The 13,834-nt window shown below is 40.2% G+C and overlaps 1 protein-coding gene across 3 annotated transcripts in view; it reads left to right on the top strand.

Annotated features, from left to right (window-relative positions):
• The first annotated feature begins 913 nt into the window (after positions 1-913).
• Positions 914-13,834, top strand: part of METTL16 (methyltransferase 16, RNA N6-adenosine) — a 63,376-nt gene continuing 50,455 nt past the window's right edge. For 2 of the 3 annotated variants that reach the window (XM_079905360.1, XM_079905362.1), the window contains exons 1-2: positions 914-1,040; positions 6,303-6,430. In XM_079905360.1, coding sequence (XP_079761486.1) covers positions 6,303-6,430 — 128 coding nt within the window. In that variant the 5' untranslated portion in view covers positions 914-1,040. Of the gene's footprint in view, positions 1,041-6,302; positions 6,431-9,738; positions 9,807-13,834 lie in introns of those variants that run through there. The other variant, XM_079905361.1, reaches the window with a different exon arrangement.

A 13,834-nucleotide genomic window follows, 5' to 3' on the forward strand; every position in this document is an offset into this window, starting at 1 on the left:
GGCCTCTCCCGTTGGGGAGCAAAGGCTCCAGACGCGCAGTCTCAGCGGCCATGGCTCACGGGCCCAGCCGCTCCGCGGCATGTGGGATCCTGCCGGACCGGGGCACGAACCCGTGCCCCCTCCATCGGCAGGCGGACTCTCAACCACTGCGCCACCAGGGAAGCCCGGGAAGCTCTTTTAAAGGAGAGAGGTACTAGGTAGGGGTCCAGAGGTTCAGCCTTTGGCCCTAGTTTTGTTACTTATTGTATGCCTTTTGAAAGTCATTTACCTTTTGGTTTCAATTGTACAACGGGGAGACTAATATTCACACTACTTACCAGAGGACGGTAAAAATTAGTATAACCGAGTTGAGAAGAAAAATGGAAAGCATTTAACATTGCTTCCAGCTGAAGAGGCAGGTGAGGAAATACGTGGATTTGATGTCATCTGGATGTAAGATATTGAACAAACGACTTCATATTTCTGATCCCCAGTTCTTTCTCCGTAAATGAGACTACCCTTCCTCACCTCACAGGTTTATCTGTGATGATCAAGTGAGACATCGCACGAGGAGAGACCTTTGCAGAATAAACGGTAATTGCCGCCGTGTAATCCCAAAACACCCCTCCCCCCCTTCCCCGCGCAGTCATCCTTATATTCTTCGCCCAAACCCAGAGAATGTGATTTAGTAAATCTGGAGTGGGGCACAGAAGGCTACATATTTTTTTTTAATCTACATTTTTAAAAAACAATATCCCTAGCAGATTTAAAACTAGGCGTCCTAACCCAAAGGACTCTGCTTGCTACCACGCCCCCTCCCTCTGACAGAAGGAGCCGCGAAGTCCAGGTCTCGCGACAGTTTCTTCTTTCTCCAGAATCTGCTGCAGGTCGCGCGAGAATGGCTCGTCCAATCACGAGGCTGAATGGAGGCCCAAGATGGCGGCGCACTGACAGCGTAACATTTGCGTTTCTAGGATGTTCGGGCTGCTGGTGGCTTAAGACTCTAGGGTTGTAGAGGCCCACAGCAGACTAGTCGTCTGGAAGCAACTTAGACCTCAGAGGTGAGTCACTTAATATCTCTCACGCGGGTTGCGAGTTCACTTAACCTGTGTATCACCTAGGTTCCACATTCTCCTGTTCTGGGCCTGTGAGGTGTTGGTTTCGGGGTCTAGGGAGAGAGACCAGATGGTGTGTGTGTACATCTGCGTGCGCGTGCGGGGGTATATGTGTGTTGGGGTGGGTAGGAGAAGTTGGCAAATGGAGTGGCGACGAGTGCTGAAGTAGGAAAGACCGGCGGGGCGGAGGAGGTTTACAGAGATCCAAAACTGAGGCGGGAAGATAGTCTGAGGGGGTAATATGAAGGCGTGGAAGGAGTGGAAGAGATGGAGAGCTGGCAGTGGTCGAACTAGTGCAAAAAGTCGGATTTATGAGGGAAGGAGTCGAGAGAAAACGGAGATTAGGATTGAAGTGGTAGGGCTCTGTGCAGAAGGAATTTAAAGTTCTGAAAGCGGAATTTAGATTATTTTACAGACTTATGTATTAAGACACATGGTAGTTGAAGAGGATTATTAAGGGTCAGGAGAAACCAAGGAAACAGAAGCGTGGAGATGGGAAAGATCAAAGAAAGTCGAAGTGGAAGCTTAAGTGAAGGTCTACTACTTTGGCTTTCTGGACAGACTCGGGTAACCGGAAGAAAAAGGTCCAGCCCTAGACCTGAGCCTTTTAGACACTTTAAGATGGGGACTGCTTATCAAGAATGAGGGTGCTGTGTTTCAGTGTCCTGGACAGTGTAAAGAGTTCCATCGTGCTTTCAATCAAAAAACACTTATTGCGTGCCTGCTCTCCAGGCCCTACTTTAGGCTCTGGGATATCGCAGTGAATAATAAGATAGACAAAATATTTTCCCTCATGAAGCTTACTGGCAGGGCAGATTTTAAAAAAATAAGTAAAATATATGGAATGTCAGATGGGTAAGTTTTATGTAGAAGACTGAAGCTACTAAGTGAGACAAGGAGTGTGTTCACTCACTGCTTATTTATTTTTTTTATTTTTATTTTTTTTATTTTTATTTTTTTTTGCGGTATGCGGGCCTCTCACCGCTGTGGCCTCTGCCGCTGCGGAGTACAGGCTCCGGACACGCAGGCCCAGCGGCCATGGCCCACGGGCCCAGCCGCTCCGCGGCATGTGGGATCCTCCCGGACCAGGGCACGAACTCGCGTCCCCTGTATCAGCAGGCACACTCCCAACCACTGCGCCACCAGGGAAGCCCCACTCACTGCTTATTTAAATGGAGGTACTCAGGAAAGGCATCAATGAGTAAGAGACGTTTGATCAAAGACCTGAATAAGGTGTGAGGGTACCTTGTATGTATGTATTTCTGAGGGAATAACAGTTTATGCAGACCAGACAGCAAGTACAAAAGCCGTGAGACAGGAGTGTGCCAGACTTGCTAGAGAAACAGCAAGGAGGCCAATGTGGCTAGAGCAGAGTGAGCCAGGAAGAGAAAAGTAGATTAGGTTAGAGAGAAGTGGGGAGTGACAATGCTGATGCCAGGTAAGTGCTGATACTCAGTTAAACTCTGAGGAATGGGATAGATTTAGCTAAGAACCCATCGCCTGTATTGGGAGCTTGGTTAGCAGAGAAGTGGCTTTATTGACTCATTGTGCATCTGTTCTGACCAGAAGGGTTGAATAATGCAGGAAATGAATCTATCATATTTGTAATTTAATTTGTCCATGTGTGTTCAGAGTGTTATGTGTGTGCACTGACATCAGGGGTACACGCATGACACTCTGAACAGGGAGGAGAAAGTGGCAACAAATGAGTTTGGAGGGGTAGATTATGTGTGCCTTGTTAATTATTTTGGACTTTATCAGCCTAAAAGCTTTAGGAAGGCACTGAAGGGATTTACCAAGGAATGTTCAGTTTTGTATTGGGGCAGGAGGAGGGGGATGTTGTTGCTGGGGTGAAGTGGATTGCTGGGGCAAGAGTGGTTAGAGAGGGCTTCCCTGGTAGCGCAGTGGTTAAGAATCCGCCTGCCAATGCAGGGGACACAGGTTCGAGCCCTGGTCCGGGAAGATCCCACATGCCGCGGGGCAACTAACCCCGTGCACCACAACTATCGAGCCTGCGCTCTAGAGCCCGTAAGCCACAACTGCTGAAGTCTGTGTGCCTAGAGCCCGAGCTCCGCAAGAAGAGAAGCCACTGCAATGAGAAGCCTGCGCACCACAACGAAGAGCGGCCCCCACTCACCACAACTAGATAAAGCCCACGTGCAGCAACAAAGACCCAACACAGCCAAAACACAGAGTGGTCAGAGAGACATCAGTTAGAGGCTATTGTAGTCATCCAAGAAAGAGATGATTATGGTCTGTGGCCTAAAGATACGGAGTTATGAAGGGCGAAAAATGGATAGGGTCAAGAAATAATTAGGAGATAGAGAATATTCAGGACATGGTGTGTTTGGAATGAGGGAGGCAGGGTGGAAAAGGTTCTAAAGGTTTCTCGCTTTTGTGCCACAAGGAAGATAGTGGTATCATTCAGCAAAATAGTGAAGATTAGAAGAGGACCAGTTTGGGGTGGGTAGAAATGATTTAATTTTGGACATGTTGTGCATGAAGTACTTTTGAGCCTTTCAAGTGAGTAGTCTGGTGGGCAGTTATATGCATGATTTGGAACATCTCGATAATTCTCCTTTGGACATGGTTGTTAAACTTCCAGTGTGGAAAGCTGTCAAAAACCTTCTGAGTATTAACATATTTATTACCACGTAAAGTTACATCTTTAACAAAGCCTGCAAAGGAACGGTACTTACTGCTAAGAGACTTTACAATAGCGGATATGACTGAACTGGGGAGATTAGGGAAGGAAAGACCTTCCTGAAGAAGAAATGCTTGAACTGTGGTAGTAAGGATGAGTAGGAATTCATCAGGTGAAGAGGGGGAGGAAAGAACATTATAGACAAAAGGAGTAACCTGGGTAAAGACCCTATTGCCAGAGTGGAGGGAAAGAAAGAAGAGCAATGGGTGAGACTTAAGCTGATGGTGAAAAAATAGGTAAGGCCACACCATGCTGGGTCTTATATGTATGCTGAAGTAATGTAAAGTTTGGAGCAAGTGGGCATGGGAGGAGGACACAGTGAAATTTACGTTTAGAAATGATCACTGCAAGGTGGAAAAAGGAATGGAGAGAAAAAGCGTGGGGTCATGGAGACCAAATAAGAGGCTGTCTGGGCTTCCCTGGTGGTGCAGTGGTTAAGAATCCACCTGCCAATGCAAGGGACACGGGTTTGAGCCCTGGTCCGGGAAGATCCCACATGCCGCAGAGCAACTAAGCCCGTGCGCCACAACTACTGAGCCTGTGCTCTAGAGCCCATGAGCCACAACTGCTGAGCCCGTGTGCCACAACTGCTGAAGCCCACACACTCTAGGGCCCGTGCTCCACAACAAGAGAAGCCACCGCAATGAGAAGCCTGCGCACCACAATGAAGAGTAGCCCCCACTCGCCGCACCTAGAGAAAGCCCACGTGCAGCAATGAACACGCAGTGCAGCCAAAAATAAATAAAATAAATAATTTTTTTTTAAAAAGAGGCTGTTGTAGCAGTCTAGGCAACTTGTACTGGGCTGCTATTGGTGGACATAGGGAAAAATAGATGGATTTGAGAGGTATTTAGCTGGTAAAATCCACATAGCTTGATTTCTTGGAATACGAGAGGGATAGAGAACTATCAGGTGACTCTTAGGATTCTGACTTACACAATACCATTTAGATGAATGTGCATTATGAAAAAAATGGAAAATGCAGAATGATATAAAGAAGAAAATAAAAATCACCTACCATCCAGAGATACACACTAAAATATTTTTTAAATTACCAACTGCTTAGAGATTTACTCAACCACTGCAATGGGTTTTTTCCGGTTTTTATTTCTTGCTATAAATGTGTTCACTTTTTTCCTCTGTGTATTCTTGAGGAAAACAAAATTGCTATGTTTGTTTTCATTTGGTTTTAGCTACCTGGAAATAACAAGACTGAAATTTATAAAAGAAGTTGGAATAGAGGATTTTTTTGGTAGAGTTTGAAATCAGGAAGTTAAAAAAAAAAGATGTTTTTTGAAACTTTAGTGACTTTATGGTGCACTACCAAAGAGTCAATCCATGCAAGACCACTGTAAAAGCTAACCTCTGACTCCAGTATTCTTGGCTGTAGATTATGTTGCCTTCTGTCACTTTGATGCATTTAAAGGAATAGTTTCCAATTTTCTTCCCTTCGTTTAAAAGAAAAAGATTCATCATATGTTGCATACATTTTTAAAAATTGTAGTAAAATACACATAACATAACATTTAAAATTTTAACCATTTTTAAGTATACCGTTCGGTGGCTTTAGGTGTATTCACAGTGTTGTGCAACCATCACTACTGTCCATTTCCAGAAGTTTTTCATCATCCTAAACAGAAGCCATGTACCATTAAACAGTAATTCACCATTCTACCCTCCTCCCAACCTCTACTAACTTCTTGTTTACTCTCTGTCTGTATGAATTTGCCTATTGTTGGCACTTCGTATAAGTGGAATAATATAGTATTTGTGCTTTAGTGTGTGGCTTATTTCCCTTAGCATAATGTTTTTAAGGTTCATACATGTTGTAGCATGTGTCAGAATTTCATCCGTTTTTAGGGCTGAATGATATTCCATTGTATATATATCCCACATTTTGTTTATTTATCTGCTTGTGGACACTTGGGGTTGCTTCTGCCTTTTGACTATTGTGAATAATGCTGCTGTGAACATTGTAAGTATCTGTTTGAATCTCTGCTTTCAGTTCTTTTGGATCTATACCTAGGAGTGGAATTGCTGGGTCATATGGTAATGTTTAACTTTTTAAAGAGCCACCAAACTTTTCCACAGCAGTCATACCATCTTCATTCCCACCTGCAATGCCTGAGGGCTCCAGTTTCTTTACATACTTGCCAATACTTGTTATTTTCTTTCTTTCTTTCTTTTTTTCTTTCTCTCTTTCTTTCCTTTCTTTCCTTTCTTTCCTTTCTTTCTTTCTTTCTTTTATAATAGCCATCCTAATGGGTATGAAGTAATATCTTATTGTGGTTTTGACTTGCATTTCCGTAATGACTAATGATGTTGAGCATCTTTTCATGTGCTTATTTGTTGTTGCATATTTTCAAAATATAACTTCTTTTTTCTCACTTGGTTGGCAAAGATGTATTGGCTGTAACTGTTGACTTGGCAACCACAGCTTTTCCTGTTGACTTTTTTTAACTAAATATGCGATTCCCCCCCCCACCCTTTTTTTCTTTTTAAAGATGGCTCTGAGTAAATCAATGCATGCAAGAAATAGATACAAGGACAAACCTCCTGACTTTGCATATCTGGCTTCCAAATATCCAGATTTTCAGCAGCATGTTCAGATAAATCTGAATGGAAGAGTGAGGTAGGTAACAGATGAAGAATTCTTGATACAGTATTATACTAGTGTAATTTGAATGGACACAGCATAGTGGAAAGCGTACTGGACTGATAGTAGACCTGAATACTAATTCTAGACATTTCCTTAAACTTCTCATCTGACCTTGGACAAATCACTTAACCTCTCTCGGTTTTAGCATTTTAACCTATAAAATCAGAAGATTGGACCAAATGCTTTTAAGTTTCCTTCTGGCTACAAAAAACAAAATAAAATTTCTTGATGTCCAAATTATTGCTTGCCCAACAGAGATCCCAGAGTGCCTGCAGAAACCTTAGGATTGTACTCTAAAACTTGGTGACTGGTGAGGGTCTAAAGTCCTTATTTTAAGTGTGTGTTTATTTTGATGTGAGGTAGGAAAATAATAACCAGGATATCAAAACTGATTTCACTTCATTATTACGTAGAATGTCACTAAATTTAAGTTTAAAAGTTAATTATTAAAAATTAAGAAAATAATAGTATGACGCTTCAGGAAATGGCAAGGATTATGATAGTGGTATGGTAGGAACTGATGTTTGTGTTATACCCTTGAGAAGGAGATCTTTGACTGCCATCCTAAACTCTATGTGAGTTACAGAGGGGATTGGAAATTTCAAGCCTGCCTTGGGAAAATGTGGTGCTTCACCTGTGGGGAGGAGGAAGAGCAGGATTTGTGGAGCACTGGGAAGGTTGGGAATAATAGGATCAGAGTGTTTGAGGCATTTTGCTGACCTCACCCTTCCTCCTGGCAGACTTGGAGAACTGGAGGCCCTAGGCCAGGACTTAACCTGGGGGCCAAGTTACTCTAGAAATCCTAAAACTTAAAAAATATATATATAATACATATTTATTTACATTCATTTTTCTGGGAGATAATCCTTGGTTTTCACCAGATTCTCAGAGAGATTTGTGACCCCCACCAATACACAAAGGTTAAGTCAAATGCCCTAGAACTGTGATTTCCAAGCTTTATTGTCTATTCCACTCAGTAAAAAGTCGAGCACAGCTCCATATATGAATGCTTGTGTTACTTACCATGTTACTATATTAAACACATTAGAAAACATACTTCAAACTGGAAATTAAAAATATATTTAAATAAGAGTTCTAATATTTTCTTTGCATACTCTAAAGGTTCATCTTTGGTACCTTACTTTGGAGATCACCCCAGAGATACAGAATTGGTGTTTCTCTTTGTTTAGATCATCTCTACCATTTTTCTTAAATCTTTGTTTCATAGTTATGTATGTGGATGTTATTTATCCTAGTAACTTTAGAGCAGATACAGTTTTGTTATTCTTTGTTTCCTCTCTACACTTATTTTTGTACTTAATTATTTAACAAATATCTGTTGATTAACCATTTTGCTCTAAGTTCCGGGAGAGCCATAATAAACAAGCAAGACTTAGTCACTGCCATATTTGGAGTAAACACACTAGTGCAGGAAGTGGACAAACAAACAAGCAGTTAGCCTTTCAGTGTGGCAGAACCTGTGGGTATACAGTGGAATCACACAGAAGGGAGACCTGACCCCAGCTTTGGGATTTAGAGAATGATTTGAAACAGATACAGTGTCTTAGTTGTGTTCTAAAGAATGAGTCTGAGTTAGCCAGGTAGAAAGAAGAGTGTTACAGGCAGAGGGAGTAGCGTGTGCAAAGAGCACGGAGTAGTGGGGGACTGGAAAAGTTGAGCATGCCTAGGGTGTGGTGGACAAATGACAGAAGATGAGGCTGGGAGGATGATGCTTGCAGTACTTTATAAGGGCCAGTGAGGAGTTTGGAATTTATCTTAGGGACATGTACAGAGAGTTCTTATGTCTTGAGAATTACTCATCCCGGGCTTCCCTGGTGGCACAGTGGTTGAGAGTCCGCCTGCCGATGCAGGGGACACGGGTTTGTGCCCCGGTCCGGGAAGATCCCACATGCCCCGGAGCAGCTAGGCTGTGAGCCATGGCCACTGAGCATGCGCGTCCAGAGCCTGTGCTCCGCAACGGGAGAGGCCACAACAGTGAGAGGCCCGCGTACCGCAAAAAAAAAAAAAGAATTACTCATCCCCAGTCTTATGCACTAAAGTTTTAAAGCAGGGAAATAACATTCAGAATTGTGTTTAGACAGGTGACAGGTGTATTCTAGGAGCATAGTAGAAGATGGATTGCAGGGGGAATTAAGACTGAAAGTATAGGCAAGTAAGTGGGAAATGGTTTTAGTAATCTACATTAGACATATTGGTGGCCTAACTAGGTAGAGGGGGGAAGGACAGAGATCACTGGATGAATTTGAGAGAAATTCATGAATATAATTAGCAGGACACAGTAGAAATTAAGTATGAACCAAGTATGGTGCTTGGTATTCCAACTTAGCAAGAGATTAGGTGGTAGTGCCATTTCTGCAGTAAGGAACAAGGGGGAATGAGCTGGTTGGGGGAGAGATGATATATTTTCAGTTTGTGGCATATTGAATCTGAGAAGTCTATGTGCAGTTGAAAATGGAAGTCAGAAGAGAAGGACACAGCAGTGGTGTGGGAGTGGTATTAGTGAAGGCCTTGGGTCTTTGAATACTGAAAGATGAATAGAAGGGGGGAAAGAGTTCCAAGTATAGAGAACAGAATTTTTTGAAAGGTCTGGTAAGTTTGCAGAACTGCATGTAGATGGGGATGAAGTGGGTATAGAATAACAGCTTAGGGAATACTAGGAGATGAGACTGAAAGGAAAACAAAGAACAGGTCACAAAGAGCCTTTCATAGCTCTTAGCTCATGCAAAGTAGAATGGACTTGATTGCTCAGACTTTGAGGAACCAGAGGAAGATTTTTAGGATGGTTAGGATTTTTAAGATGGCTTAAGATTTATATATTTTAAGAAAAATCACTCAGAGCAGACCAAACAGATCTGTTATTACAACATATCTGAATGGCTTAAGGGTGTCTGACAAGTAATAGACATTCAATAAATATTTGTCAAATGCATGAGAATAATTCTTCTATAAAATCTAACTGTATGCCATTTACAGATGGCATACCTAAAACAAAATTGCAGATAAATAAAAAATAAAGGGATGGGCAAAAATATACTAAACAAATGAGAGTTCCCTCCAAATTAAAAAAAAGTAAGATAGAAGGTAGAAAAAACCTCAAATTAGAAAAAGAAGACTAGTTTGTATTGACAAAAGAAATAACGTTCAATGAAGACTTAAATAAAGACTTTTAGCATGTTGAAAAATGTAACATAAGAAATAGCTTTTAAAAAGTGTTTGATATAATTCAGAGACATTTTTTCTTTGTCTTTCCAACCAAGTAGAGAAAAATAAACAGAACAATGGCCTCAGGGACTTTCAGAGGATCAATGAATGCTTCAAAGACAATTAGGTAAAAATACTCTTTGTGTATGTTCTTTTTCTTGGGGAGATAGGGTTTAAAGCTTTAACCTGTAATTTGAACTTCAGTTTTAAAAGAGTAATTGACCCAAAAAAGGTTAAGTACTGCTGATAGAGAGCCTAAATAATATAATCAATGAATTTGATTTAGTGATATGTTTTGAACTTTTAATCTATAAATGCACATTCTTTTTTTTTAATTGATACTGCATTATTTTATTATTTCCTTTATTTTTTGGCTGCTATGCAGCACGTGGGATCTTGGTTTCGCAACTAGGGATCAAATTTGCGCCCCCTGCATTTGAAGCGCAGAGTCTTAACCACTGGACCTCCAGGGAAGTCCCACACATTCTTTTTAAATAGCTTGCACAGGCTTATAACACTAAGAAGTGACTGAGTTGGAACTCTCTGGCTCAGTCTGTTGCTTCCCTTATTTATTTAGAGTTAATAAGATTAGAAGGAAAAAGAATTACAATTTTACAGATGGCTTGATTATTGTCTACCTGAAAAAACATTTGAGAATTACCTAAAAATATTCAGATGATTGCTGAATAAAACATACATATAAATATTTTAAAATGTATATAAATAAATAGAAAATTGATAGGTTTCCAGATATTAGTTGGAAAATATAGTTGCAATAAAAGATCCCATCCACAATAACAAAGAGGAATAGGCAGAAACTTGGCAAAGAAATATGTTAAGATCTATGTGGATAAAGCAATAGAATTACCCTCAGGGGTCTAGGGGAGACAGTGAATCTAGAGACACCGTGTGTTTCTGGATGGGGAGGCTCAGTATAGTTAATATGTCGATTCTTCCCCAAATCAAAATCCTTCTAAGGTTTTTGGGAGAGAAAGTGACATAATGTTTCTTCTGTTCAAAGAAAAGGTACTCAAAACAAATGTTATAAGTGGGTGATGGCAAGGTGAAGGGGTGTAAACTTTCCCAGACGGGTATTTAAATATATTGTGAAGTTCGAGTAATTAAAACATTAGCCCAGTAGTGCCACAAGAATGGGCCATCAGTTGTCTGGCACAAAGTGGCATTCAAGTCTCAACAGCATGTGCACATTAAATAGGGTGATTCCAGCCTGCTTTCTACTCAGTAGTATACCTCCCAGAGGGAGTATAGAGTGGGAGTGTAGAGTGGACAGGGTGAATCTTCCTTTCTTGATCAGTCTTGACTCCTGTGTGTTTCTCATAATGTGAATATCTTACAGTGCTATGAATGATTAAAGAGCTTTTTCAGTGTTCTCTTGGATTTTCACTTTATATGCTTACTTTGGAAGCTGACTCCTAAGTAAGATACCACCCCACCATGTAAAGACTGTAACATAGAATAAGGACATTTCAGGTTGTTAAGGGTGGAGGCAGACACCAATGGATTTTTAATAGATGCATTGGAACAGCTGTGGGGAAAGTGCATTAGATTTCCTTTCCTATATATTATGCAAAATAAATTCCTGATGGTTTGATGATTTCAATATATTTATTCTATTGAAGTACTAGAAAAAAATATATAGGTGAACTGTTTAACTTTCGGTGTAGGGATGGTCTTTCTGAGTAAACTCCAAGGGTAGAATTCATAAAGGAAATTTTATGGATTCAACTACATAAGAAGTAAAAACTTTTACATATCAGGAAATAGTAAAAGGTGACAACACAGTATAAATATTTAGCTCCCTTAATATAAAGAACTCTTAGAAGACAATAAGAAAAAGGAAAAAAACCTTAATATATAGGTTAAGGATAAAAACAGGCAATTTACAAACGAAGAAAGACAAATGGACCAAATTAGCAAAGAAAAAATATGCAGTATCCATCAATGGCAAAAATGTAGTCAAATAGGCATAGTGATAAAATGCTGGTAGAATTGCAGCTTTGAAAGTTCTAAAAGCATACTTAAATGAAATAATGTATGTTTGAGGATGTTTATCCCAAGGCTGTTTGTAACAAGGAAAATTGGAAATAACTTAAATTTCCAAAATTGTAGGTTCTTACAGTGCAGTTCCATACAGTGGAATACCACGTAGCCTATGGAATGGGTGTTGCAGATTATAAAACATCATCATTTTGTTTCAGACTGAAACCAAAGTATCTGTGCTGATATGCTGTGCATAGAAAAGGACTAAAAGTTATGAACTTGATGTTCAAAGTGGTGGCTTTGTGATAGGCAAAAGTAATTTTTAAATTTCTTGCAAGGAAAAGCAAATTTGTCTGTGAAGGGATGGCAAGAGGATGAGGCAAGCTTGAGGAGAGCTCCTCTTCTTTAATAATGGGAGCAGTATGAGCTTCCCTATGGTTGGTAGTACAGCATATTTAGTAGCGATCTATGATAGAGGAAGAAGAGAAGATATGTACTTTTTTTTTAATGTAAACAACCTACCTGCTCCTGGACATCATCCTCCTTGTTGCTTACTTAGGTAAGAGTTGTTGATGATTATATGCGTCAGTAGAATGTTCTTTATTTTTATAGTGGCTTTTTATTTAACTCAAGAAGATATGTGAAAAAGAATGGTCAAAATGTAAACCCAGGTGATGATGGAAAAGGAATACCAGGCAGAACATTAGACCTGAGATGGATTGAAGTGTCATTTATTTGCTCAGCCCTTAAGTGCTCTCTTAAGGGAAGCAGGGTGTGATATGGAAAGAGGGGCACTTCTGAGTGAATCATCCTAAGGACCAGTCTTGAGAGTGCCACTTACCAGCTGTGAGGTTTTAGATAATTTTCTTAGCTTTACTGAGACTGAATTTCCTCATCTAAAAAGGAGGGATAAAAGGACATACTTTGGATGATTGTCATAAAGGTTAGCAATGATGTGTGCAAAGTGACTGACACATTGTAGACACTTAGTAAAGGATAGATATTGTTATTAAGCCTGGTACACTTGATAAGGTACTGAGGATTGCTGGTGTGATCTCTCTCTCTCCCTCTCTCTTTTCTCTCTCTCTCTTCCCTGCATCCCTCACTGCTTTGTTGTAATCATATCTGACTGTTTCAATTAAATTTTAGTTTGTGCTTTTTCACAGAAACCAGCCCCATAGGAACATCCTGCAATTTACTTGAGCCCTGTCAGTTGAGTTTGAATAGAGTATGACACTTAACTGATTTGTTTTTAAATCAAAGACCTGGCATTGAAGGGCTGTGTCATAGTTTGTGACTGTACCATTTTTAGCACCTCAGTGAAGATCTAATGAATAGAAACCAATGTTGGAGTAGGGTGGGGAGGCTTCAGCCTTTATTGTTACATAAGGTTCAGCCTCTACAGTATTAGAATGATTGTTTCTTTAACCATGGTTACAGAATGTATCTTTCCAAACTCCATCTAATAATGGTAATACTGTATTCATCAATAGCAGAGCAAGAGTCATCATGGGGAAATCAGACCTGAGCCTGTTGACAATAGGCTGTTTTGTTTTACGAAGCTGGATGTGTTAAACAAACAACAAAGACTGATGGTATAAATTGCTAATTTCCACGTGAGAGCTAATTTTAGTCCCTGTGCCTCTCTGTGCTCTCAGAAATGAAAATGAAAAAAGATCTTGCCTGTGTTGAGGAATTTTGAATGTCCCAGGGTGCTAAAGTGACCTAGATATTTAACTAGTGAAGTCAGATGACTTCACTTTTGTCCTACAAAAAGATCTCCAACCCTCAGATTAGTGTCTGTATTTACTTAAAAGTAAGAAAACAAACACTCATTTTGCTAATAACAAAGTCTAAGAATCAGCTCTTCATTGATTTTTGTGTATTTTCTTCAGTTAGACTAGCTTCTGCTCGATGTCTTATACTTTTTGGTGATTAGGATGTAGTTCCTTAGTAATAAGTTGTATGCTCTATTCCATCAAAGTAAGCACATTTTCTTAAATAGTGAGAATTGTTTATATAAACAACTCTGTTTGAAGGCACCAAGAAAATATATTAATTATATCGCTGTTTCTCTTGCTCCAAATGTTTCGTGAAGCCATGTAATCAATGCTCAAGCTGCACTACTATCTTTTGGGGATTGCTGTCATTGTG

The sequence above is a fragment of the Stenella coeruleoalba genome (assembly GCF_951394435.1).
Source record: "Stenella coeruleoalba genome assembly, chromosome: 19".
Lineage (NCBI taxonomy): Eukaryota > Metazoa > Chordata > Mammalia > Artiodactyla > Delphinidae > Stenella > Stenella coeruleoalba.